Genomic DNA, 12371 nt, shown 5'->3' with positions numbered 1-12371 from the left:
ACATTATAGCAACTAGCTTCCCCAGGTGAGTGACCTACCTGCACTCCCAGATGTGCATTACATGGACCTCCAGATCCAATGAGAAAAAGGTAAGCCCCAGTAAGGAAAAACAGCAAACTACTACACCAGTGATGGCTAACCTGTGACACTCCAGGTGTTGTGAAACTACAAATCCCAGCATGCTCTGCCAGCTATCAGGTAGTTATCTGCTGGCAAAGCATGCTGGGACTTGTAGTTTCACAACACCTGAAGTGTCACAGGTTGGCCATCACTGTACTACACTATACTCCCATTGCTTACTCAGCAGAGACAGGAAAACGACACAAGCGGAAGGAGTCAACATTATATACCTTCTGAGTGTTTCATTTTTTTGTCTCTTCTCAGAGGGTTAAGCCATACGGTATGGCTGCCATTGAGTTGATAAGGAAATTTTATTTTTTCAGGTATAATTTTTGCTATTACTGGATCTTTAGTGCTTATATATAAATATTTTTTCCAACTTCCTTATATTGCTTCTTTTAGATAAAGGGAAAGTTCATTTCCTGTTGTGTATTCATAAACGGCTTCAGATTAAGTAAGATTTATCTATATTCTCCATATCTTTGTCTCATTAATTATCACTTCTTGATACCCCTTCTTGATGAAATGATCCTTTGGGCTAGATTTACTAAGCTGCGGGTTTGGAAAAGTGGGGATGTTGCCTATAGCAACCAATCAGATTCTAGCTGTCATTTTGTAGAAGGTACTAAATAAATGAAAGCTAGAATCTGATTGGTTGCTATAGGCAACATCCCCACTTTTTCAAACCCGCAGCTTAGTAAATCTAGCCCTTTATCTTTTCTACTTGTGTTAAGATTCTTTTTTTATCAACAGTTTCTTCTAATCTATTTTATTTGACCCCTGGGATATTCATGAGCCAATTTATATTATGGTTGCTGGAGACATCAATGTATGAATTACAATCTGTGGGTTTTGTGTAGTTTTTGATGCATATTATTTTATGTTCAATGTATATAACCAAGTCCAAAAAAGTTGACCTCTTTGTTGACAATATCAAATATTAAATGAATATTGATTCTTATTTAAATACAAAAATGATCCAGATTTTCTTTGCTACCCTTCCATACCAACACAATGTCATTAATAAATGTATATATGAGATTGACTGTATATTGGCAATTATTCCATAACCAATAAACCAATAAACATGTTGGCATAGTTAGGGACAAAACATGTGTCCATAGTTATGACAATCTGCTGTTGTAAGAACAGATCCTTGAACCAGAAAAAATATTTTTATGTATCAACTATTGAGTTGATACATAAAAAATTATGTAATTTATTCAAATTTAATTACAATTTTAAGAATTTGCTGGCGCTACAAAAATAAATGATAAATAGTATTTTATTAGAAACCTCAAAACAAAAATGTGAAATGTGAACATGCTTAGCTTGTTCTTAGCTTGTTCTTAGCTTGTTACATACCTGTTTCATTACCAAACATTTACTTCAGTTTATTGTACAACTGTATAATTTTCATGTGTCTGCAAACTACTTATAAAAGTAATGGTCAACCTGGCAAATTTTAAATTTAAATTTCATTTGGAAAATGCTTGTCTTTTGGACACAATTCTTTTTTTAAGCACATTTAACTCATTTTCATTACCTATATATTGGAATGGAACTATGTTTTAAGTGAGTACAGCTAGAACAAGGTGTATACAATGAGATCAAAATTCTCTCAGCACAAAACATTTCAGGAGATCCAAAAGCTGATGTTGCATACAAATGTATCAAGCGGAGAGATTTCTGGCGGGTTTGAAAAGTGGCAATATTGCCTATAGCAACCAACCAGATCCTAGCTATCATTTTGTAGAATGTACTAAATAAATGATAGCTAGAATCTGATTGGTTTTTCAAACAGGCCAGAAAACGCTCAGCTTGATACATTTACCCCAAGGAAGGGCAGTGACTTGATGTGTGGAGGAGAAGACAGGAAGGCAGAGTTACATAGCGAAAGGCACAGGGTCTACAAACAGTACAGGGATGTGATGCATGGATCCTGTGATACTACTGCTCCTGCTCCAGGTAGTGCATCTGTGGCATCCATTGGCCACTTAGGAAAATAAATAAATGTACTGAGTATGTCTAGTGTTGATATATTTCTTAAATATTTACAACAATTATAAAGCACACAAGTACTACTATTAAAACGTGATGCGAGAGAATGAAATTTAAAATGTATAACTTTATTAACATTATTTTTAATACAATCTGTAATTCCAGATATCTCAATATTTTGTCTACAAGACATACTATGAGCAACTTAAACCATTAATCTATAAACAAACATACTTAAATATAAAAGAAGTATTCAATAATTGCTTTTCAATACACACAATGAAGAGATAAAACGAATTTTGTATTCTTCTAATTTTCCATTTCTGGTGTGCAAATCTACATATCTTAATACATACATGGATGGATGGATGGATGGATAAAGAGTAGTCAGTTTTAAACTTTAGAGATAAAATGTTGCAAGTGCTTATCATAAAATCGACCATATTGAGTTTACACATTAATTACTAAATATTTGAGAATATATAATTATAATCCGTCACTAAGTGCATTTATCTGTAGACATTAAAAATACAGATATACTTACACAATAAGGATTCCATACAAATCATACAATTTTTTTTTTTCTTTTCACAATTTTAAAACTACACAAAACAATAAAAACAAAAGTAAAGAACCAATATCAAAAGTTAAGTGATGAAAGGAACTTTTTGTAGCTCCCCATAACAGTTTTATTAGTTGTTGGTTGTATGTAGAACATGAAAGATAAAGAAATAGTGCTCCCAATCCACTATAGTAACAAGGTAAAAGAAAGTGAAGGATTTCATTGCAGTGAGTTGTATTTTTAAGGTCACTATATAATAGTGAACAATATCACATAGTTTCACAGAAACAAACTTGCATTTGCCCTTGAACAAGACAAATGTATTTACATATTAAAGACTGCCTAACTGGCGTGAGTGTAGAAGTGGATTACAAGGGAGCCTAGTAAGATGGTAAGCGTTGTTGCATTGATTTTCCTTTGAGAACCCGTCTAATCTGAAAAAGACAACAAAAAAACTAAATTAGAGGGTAAACAAAAAACAGAATCTATTTGCTTTGCCGCTTTTACTGGAAATTGGTATTGCACAATTTGTCTTTTATCAAAATGATAGTTACTTAGCTTAACTAGCTGTAAAAAGGCTTACTGATCTGTCTGATCTTTTATGCCTATATACTATTCATCCCAACTTAAAAACTTAAATATCTTGAATTGTAGTCAAGTCTTATCTATTTGTCCATCATCGCATTTTAAACCTCCGAGTGCAGAGCTCTGTCTCTAATTGGTCCAAAGGCGTGAAGGGACGTTAGTTTGGCCTGTAATCTTTCCATGCTTGCACAGCTAAACAGAATAATTTGGACACATTGAGTGCACCTTTTACATCACTAGTATGAATACAGCTCCAGAATGGCATTCTGATGAACATGCTGTGATAGAAAGGATAACATAACTACATTTAGGTGTTTCTGTTTATTTATGCAGCACTGGTGGTAAAAATACACCTAACACTTAGATAAATATTAAAGGTGATTTCCAACTTATAGAAATAAACAATTGAGTACAGCAAGATATAAAAGCATAACCAAAAAGACTGAAAGAGCTTTCTGCACATCTGCAGGAATTCTAATTTCTTCCTGAACTGAATGATAACAGAATGTCAGAAATTCTAAAGAGAATATTACCTCTTCCCCTACGGGTCCATCGGATACAAGGTGTACAGGCTGCTCATTCTCTAGGTTCCTAACACTTGGGTCAGCCCCCTTCCTCATCAGAAGTCTCACAGCACCCACATGGGCTCTTCTGTACTGAAGGCTTGCTGCAACATGTAATGCTGTGTTTCCATTGTAGGCCTGAAAAACATACAAGGTTTCTGTTGTCAAGGCGAGATAAAACCTGCTCGTCAACATTTCCCTCTGCAAATAACCACATAAATCTTTATCAATGTTAAGCATGAAAAAATGAAACTGAAAACAAACTTATTATTGACTCATACCAAAGAGTAACTGCAGTTTAGAGAAAAAATGAAATACCTTACCTTGGCATTGATAAATTGCAGACTGTTTGGCAACTCTAGGAAGAGACTCATTAGTTCAAGGTTTGCTTCTTCACAGGCCAAGTGTAGAGCAGTGCGTCCACTTTTGCGATCCTATAAATAAAGATATAGTTGAGACTCCACATAATCTAGTTCCATTGTTCTAAAGTCAGCATTATTATCTGAAAGCCAACTGTTTCACAATGTGAGGAAAAGCTTTCCACAAAACTTACTCTTGCATCTACAGAAGCTCCCATCTGTAGCATTGTCTTAACAGTGTCAACCATAGCCTTATTCCTCATCACCAGATCGTCAGTCGCAGGAGTACCAAGTTCACGAGTTATCTGCAGTTGTTGGACGATGGCATTGTGCGCAATTACAGCACAGTGCAAAGGAGTCAAACCTATGTAACACAGAACCAATGAATGAAACCCAAGAAAACAGACAGACATTCTAACCAAACTGAATCAAAATAACACATTTTATACAGTTGGTCACGATTTAAAATAAATGTACTTTATAACTCATGTAAATAACAGTTAGTAGACCTACCATCATAATTTGTTGCATCCACATCAATGTATTGATTGCTTGTAGCTACTCCTTTTTGAATTGCCTAAAAGAAATGTACACAGGATTTAAAGACGGGATCCAAGATTAAAACTACAAAAACAAAAATTATCTGGAACACAACTGCAAAAGACTAATGCTTACTTACTATAAAATACTTAATAAAACTGAATGCACACTGACCAGCTTGTCTTTGCGTTTAATGTCACTGACCTTACAACCTAAAAACAATTCCCAATATTTGTCTAAAGCACTGTGTAAGTGCCACCAGGCTTATCTAAAGCAAGTCACCAACACCATTATGCACTCTAGAATATGTAGATACAATGCGTAAAGCTCACCTCAAGCACTTGTTGGTATGCTTTTCCAGCGCAGACATGAAGTGGTGTCCTTCCCCAATAATCTGTAGTGCTGACTTGTGCTCCAAGGCTGATCAAGTCTTGAACAATAAGATGTTGGTTAGCAGCCACTGCTACTTGTAAGGCACTCTGAAATATTAGAATAGGAAAGGGTTACATATATTTTTGCTCCATACACAAGGAAACAAGAATGGGGATGAAAAAAAAAAATTCTCCTAATTCCAAGAAAGAGAGAAAAACTTGATAAGAGCAGGGTGAGGCAGTATCATACAATTACATGTACATGTAGTTACCAAGCCCTATAGAATGGACTTTGATTTTTATTATCTGAATAATAAAAAAAAGCTGTTGTGTCAATGTCTACTTGATTACAATTTCTGATTGACCTTGTAGACTTTCAAAATAACATTGGAAAGAGGAACTGCCGGTTCTGTATTCAAATTTCCTACGTCACCATGCTAGCAATTATGGTCGTGTGTGTGTGTGTGTGTGTGTGTCAATGCTCACCTGATTGTTATGTTCTTTTATATCCAGCATGTTCAGGGCAGCCATCTTGCTTGCAAGGACATAGGACAGAGCTCGTCTTCCTTGTGCAACTGCAATGTGAAGGCACCTGAAGAAAACAGTGACGCTTTAGGCACACATTTTTAAACACCACCTAAGCAACTTTGTACATCTGGGTGACTATGTGTCTATCTACCACTGGAATATCTAAGAACCACCATGTTTATATGACAGCTATTTTGGTTGGAACAAAATGATATTCCCAAAGGGGTGCTAAAAATCTGCTAAAAGTATGTCTAAAAAGCAGTTAATCTTATTCTGTATCAAAAGAAGCTAGGAGCTCAGTATCTATTACATTTGTATAACACAACAGTAATAGGGAGAAGATGTAAAGACACTTACGTATCACCATCTGCATCTTTAGATAGAAGACGCTCAGTGGAGACATTGGCCAACTTCTTTTCTTCTTGTTCTATTTGCCAATGGAAGAACGATTTACCAATCTGTAAGGGGCTTGCCTGGCTTCTCTCTGTTTGGCACACTGTTGGGGAAACATTTGGGGAAGACTGGACCACATTATGGTCTAAAAATTGGTTGCAGGGTGAATGTACAGACGGGCTGAAGTTCTGAGCTGGCATACACGAGTCGGTGGACATCTTTGCCGGTGTATTTTCAGAGGTGGATTCAATGAGAGACAAGAAGCCATCTATGGAGTAATTCTGAAACCCTTCATTTGAACAAAGAGATTCCGCATTATTCTGGATTTCGGTGTAGTTGTTGTAGTCTGTAGCACACTGTGGAGAAAATGTGTGATCTGGAGGGCATCTAAATTGATACTGGTCATTTGTATGCTGTGGAGAACAGCCACTGTATGCCTGACTGGTCTGGGTTGGGGAAAATGTCTGAGCTACAGGGGAATCCTGATAAAATTGCTCTTGGGAAGAATTATTATTCTGAGGCAAGGAATTCATCCAGTTTACTTGCACTGTGTTCAAGGACAATGGTTTGGATTCATTCTTTATGTTCATTATACTCTGAAGCAGATCCAAATCAGATTCTTGTCTCATCTCATTTTTTGCATTGTCATCCATCATTTCACAGGAGTTTGGTGTACCGGGTGGGGTCTGTGGGGGGAATAAATAAATTGTATAACAATTTAACTATAAAGACTTGTGCAATATTGTTTCACATGGAAAGGTATTTACCAAGAAAGAACTGCACTGGAAGGAGCAGGGTTTCTTTGAAGCTGGTGCGTCCAACATGAAATCATTAGTCCGTTTTTTTCCCAATATGTTCTTCAACTCTGAGCAAAAACAAAAAAAAAGTCAAATTAGAGAATGAATTGTTTTGACACTTGAAATATCCTGACAAAATTATTCTGAATGTATACTTAAGAGTTACATTGTGTAACTTGCTTAAAAACATATAACCTAAAAATGTTACAATTGTAGAAAAACAAAATATTAGTTAGATATAATATATAAAATATACATACCACCATATTGATCATGACTTTGTGATTTCTAGAAAGAAAAAAAAAAAAAAAGTTTCCATCAGAAATATTATTTTACCCATATATAATATACTGTATAACTAAACTATAATCCCACTTTTGCACAAAGCATAATTCAATTGGAATGTCCAAAATTACTGGGTTATGTTTACAACACACACACACACACACATTATCGTCTAACTAAAGTCAAACTGCTTTCTGTTCTCACAAAACCACAACTACATGGGGTCTGGTCTTTTCTTTATATTTAACATTTGTTTTGTACTACCAAATGTTGTATTCTAACCATCAACAGTCCCTTGCGCAGAACAGTAAAACTGCTACAGAGGCTTATTGCACACTAAAAGGGAAAAAGGCAATACTAGAAACCATACCTGGCACTCTTCTATTATTTGGCCTGTCTTATTTCTCATCTGGTTAAGGAGTTCCCGTACAGGATTCTTCACTCTTACCCCTTGAAAGCTTCCCTTCGTCTGACGTCCTATCCCACCGAACTGCTCGGCTAAAAGAACAAAAATATATGCATTGGTAACAGAAATAAATTGCTGGTAACTATTTAAATAAAATACTGTCATCATATAACAGCAGATTTACAGTATGCACACCAAGATGTCAATATCGACACACTGACATAAGTAGTATGTGCTCATTTTAAATCTACATGCACAAACTAGCAGCCACTAAAAACAAAAGATTAAGCAAAGAATTTTAGAGTACAATATTTCAAAGCGGTTAAAATGAAAACCACCAGCCAATAGACTTGAAAAGAAGTCATTGGAATATACAGCATTCTACAAAATAAGAAATGCATACAAGCACTAAAAAATATCCATTCACAAAATCAAATGTTTTATTGGTTGAAAAGTAAAAATAATCTAAATTATTAGGTAGAACATTCCAAAACGGCATATTTTCATTAAAAATGCATTTAACAGAATACGTTTACCGCACAGAAACCTGTAAACAGTCACAAACAGTATATTTTAATGTCTTAATGCAGGTGCACATTACTTTTTTTCCCAGGTTTTTTCTTTCCCTGGGTTCTTTCTTTTCTAACCACAGTCCTGATAACATGTTAAAATAAGGCAGAATATTGTATTCTAAAACACAGCAGGGCATACTGTAAACACAGAACAATGCCAAAGTAAACCGGTCTATCAGCATAGCTTGGGCACACCTTGACACTGAACGCACTCTGACGTCAATAGACCAAAAGCCTGGCGAAGAAATAAACTTCCTTCTAGTTTAACTATAGATGTGCCACCAATTTTCTTTAACCAAATAAGAGAACTTTGAGGGCATCGCCAACCACTGAAAATAATGGTCATATTTCAGTAACAGTATAACTAGAAGAACCAGCACTAAGGCACCAAGAACAAACCCCCCAGTAAAACAATTTACAGTCAAACAAAGAAATAAATAACAAAAAAGATTATGTCAATGCCAACAAGAATAACGTTCAACACATTATTGCTTAGTATAAATTAAATAAACATCCTGTGTAACGTAATTGAAATGACAAATATAATCATTATAAGAATAGCAACCAATGTAGACTACAGCATGGTCATCATTACCAGACTACTACGACCAAAGCTTCATAATAACACCTACTACCACCAAAGGATGCACTAATCCCGTGCATTAAGCACAGAGAAGTGTATTAAAGTCCTGCAGGTGTAACCATCTGTCACCAGCATAGCTGATGGGCATAATTTGTACATTGCCAGTGACATCTGCCCCATCCTTACCCTTCTTGCTGCGAGGCCAGGACACACTCAGGCTCCCCTCGCTGTCAGAGGTGGGAGAGCCGGGGCTGGACGAGATGTAATGGGATGGGGAGGATGCCGTGTCAGAGACCGGGGAGCCGCCATAGAAGTACCCCAGATTCATGGGGCTGCTCATGGTGAACTCTTGTTGATCCAACAGGTCCCAAGAGTCCTCGATCACCCGCTCCACGATCATGACAGCCGTATAGAGGGGGTTCTGGGTCTGGTTGTGTTTAGCGCCGCGGAGTGACACGCGCTATATTATATCACTAACGATTAACTAGATGGGAAATTCCGCAGCGATTAAATATAATAACAGCTCACAGCGGCTCGCCCCCGCTTTCCGGGGACTGACCAATCAGACACCAGCACCCCCGTCGCTGATTGGCTGCTGCCGAGTAAAGGAGCAGGGAGGAGGAGGGGGGGGAAGTGTTGTCCAGGGCGGGATTTACCGTAATCGCACAAGAGAGAATTGCGAAATATCACTCAATTCTCACCCTCTGACAGTGATCTTAAGCCAAGAGGAGGAAGGCGTGTACGTGTCAGTACTAGCAATAATTCCGTCACACGTCAGAAGCACACACACACAAACATCACGAAGTTATACACTCAATTAAAATACATAGGGGATTAGAAAGCAATAAATATATTTATAATATATAATAAAGAATACTGCACAGGTCAAGCATGCCTACTAAGGAGGTGACACATGCACTGCAAAACAAAAGAATGCCAATTCCATGCCAGATATATACTCTCAGATTTAATGCAATGATAATATGTCCATGTCAACATCCTAATAATAGCAATAATAAATCCAATTTAATTTCCTGCTTTATTTCTGAGCATATGGCATGCCACATTATTGCAAAGCAATCAGGTTTACTCATCATATTAGACATTACACAGAGTCTAAAAAAGTCCCAGCTAAAAACTGGGGACACATCTATGCAAAGATCCTGCAGATCACAGAATTCATGACCACTTGTTCAGATATTGCAAAGTGTGTACGCTCCCACCAACATGTTTTATGGTATCAAACACATCACATCTGTAGATTTGGTTTTCTAAGCTCCCTAGAAATCACGATCAGCGATGAAACGATGTCTGGCAAGTGCGGAAGTGTGTACGCACTCACAACCAGCAGAATAGGCAGATATCTGTAGAGTGTGTACAGAGTCACAATCTTCTCAGCAGATGGTTATGAGAGATGAAGATCACAGATCTGAAGGTACATCATGTAGGTGTGTACACAAGAATCAGCATGCTCATCAGACTTTCAATTGTTTGTGAAATCATTACAGAAAATTGCATCTGAAGTAAGATTACATAGGTGTGTACCCAGCTTTAATCTGCATTTTTTTTCCTGTATATTTACTTTGGAGCAATTCAGGAGATATTAAAAAAATAAGTCCCCTGTAAGTCATCTGCAGGGATTCATTATATTTTTAATGAAAATGCTGAATTGTATTGCGGACTTTGTAACAAGAACGGTTTAACTTGATCCACAACTATGTAACTATTCAATATAGAAAATGCAAGCAAGAAAAAGTCACGTAGAGGAAAGTAAACAATTTCACAAAGCTAACTCTCAGTGCTGAGATTGTAATCATTTGTTTCATTTTAAAAGCTTCTGCTCCTTTGTCAAGCCAAATAAACAGATCTAAACTGATAACCATGTTACTGAGACCTGTACAATAAACAAACTTGAGAAGCAGCATTATAAATATTGCACGCACGTAAAACAAGAAGATCATTACAAGAAACAGTTATGTGATGCCTACTGGTGGCTATAAACGGTATTGTAAATGTATTTGATTTAAAATGACAAGGCCCCAAATAAATGGAGTGATCGAATGATAGCAACATTGATCTAACGATAAGGTATTGTTGTTACAGAGTTTCATAACATACTTGACATTTTATACAAACAAAAAGATCTGATGAAAAATATTGACTGTTGCATTTAGTCTATACAAAAGTTCACCAAGATGAGGAAATAATATGACTGTTTCATGTGTCAATGCAAAGAACATTTACATTCCCATGGCCTGTACTCCCCATTTTGAGTCTTTATTTAATACAAGCAAGACTGGCATGGTTGCTGTGCTGGAAGGCTAATCTAAATTTATATATAAGCCAACCAGGGCCGGACTGGGACTAAAAATCAGCCCTGGCATTTCAAGCATACAGGCCCATCTCTGTTGATGAGCAGGACAAAACGCCAGGGACGTGCCCACATTATGTTGGGGGCGTGGTCAACACGGGGCATTGATACATACATTATGAGAAAACATTACATTTATCAGGCCCTCCCTATCATACCACAACCCACCCGAGAAACACATTACAACACCCCCCAGCACTTATCTATGCTTCTGATGCTGTTGACATCCAGCAGGGTGGGAACTTCCTGTAGAGTGAGCAGGGAAGCACTTAGTCTCACAAGATTAATAAGTCTCATGAGACTTAGGGGGGTATTCAATTGTTGCTCCGGCCGCTGGAAGAACGAGCGCGTTAAAACTATTACCGTTTATACTGTAATTACTCGCTGAATTTCATCTCGCAGCTCCAATTCAGCGAGTAAACTACCGTATTAATGGTTTTTACGCGCAAGTTTACCGTTTAAACGGTAATAGTTTTAACGCACTCGTTTTTTTGCGGTCCGGAGCAACAATTGAGTACCCCCCTTCAGTTGCTCCTCGTCTGGATCCTGGAATGTTGGGGGCCCTATTTGGAAAAAAAAAATGGTTTAATGAAATTTAGAAAACTCCAACCAGCAGCGGTGTTAAATCAATATAACACCCATGTTTTAAAATTAGGCCATACTCCAGCCCCAACATTAAAATGATAGTATTCACATTTGATAAATACATCTATTTACATCCAACTAGTCCTGACATTAAATAGTATATACATTTAATAAATAGACCTATTTCCCTACAACCAGCCCCAACATTAAATTAATAGTATTCACATTTAATAAATAAACCGCTTTCCCTCCCTCCAAACAACCCCAGCAAGAAATTAAATAGCATTTATATTTAATAAAAATAACCATTTCCCACAACCATCTCAGGCATTAAATAATTCATAATTTCATTTAATAAATATACCTAATTTTCCCCAAACAGCCTCACATTCACTTAATAGCACACATTATAGTCATATACTGTCCCCCACACACATTACAGTCATAAACTGTCCCCCCACACACATTACAGTCATATACTGTCCCCCCGCACACATTATAGTTATATACTGTCCCCCCCACACACATTATAGTCATATACTGTCCCCCCACACACATTATAGTCATATGCTGTCCCCCCACACACATATAGTCATATGCTGTCCCCCCACACACATTAGTCATATACTGTCCCCCCACACACATTAGTCATATACTGTCCCCTCACACACATTATAGTCATATACTGTCCCCCCACACACATTATAGTCATATACTGTCCCCCCACACACATTATAGTCATATACTGTC

At 37.0% G+C, this 12371-nt stretch overlaps 1 protein-coding gene across 1 annotated transcript; it reads right to left on the bottom strand.

Moving 5' to 3' along the window:
- Nucleotides 1-2228: 2228 nt before the first annotated feature.
- NFKBIZ (NFKB inhibitor zeta) lies at nucleotides 2229-9160 on the bottom strand. Its single transcript, XM_075194903.1, has 12 exons — nucleotides 8852-9160; nucleotides 7475-7602; nucleotides 7080-7107; nucleotides 6790-6887; nucleotides 5987-6708; nucleotides 5588-5693; nucleotides 5063-5209; nucleotides 4704-4767; nucleotides 4385-4554; nucleotides 4155-4265; nucleotides 3802-3969; nucleotides 2229-3117 (listed from the first exon to the last, which is right to left on the bottom strand). The coding sequence occupies exons 1-12, from the start codon at nucleotides 9063-9065 to the stop codon at nucleotides 3064-3066; spliced, it is 2010 nt and encodes a 669-aa protein (XP_075051004.1). The 5' UTR covers nucleotides 9066-9160; the 3' UTR covers nucleotides 2229-3063.
- Nucleotides 9161-12371: the final 3211 nt, after the last annotated feature.

Source organism: Mixophyes fleayi, chromosome 2 (assembly GCF_038048845.1).
Source record: "Mixophyes fleayi isolate aMixFle1 chromosome 2, aMixFle1.hap1, whole genome shotgun sequence".
NCBI classification, from domain to species: domain Eukaryota; kingdom Metazoa; phylum Chordata; class Amphibia; order Anura; family Limnodynastidae; genus Mixophyes; species Mixophyes fleayi.
This window is presented reverse-complemented; position numbering and strand designations above follow the sequence as displayed.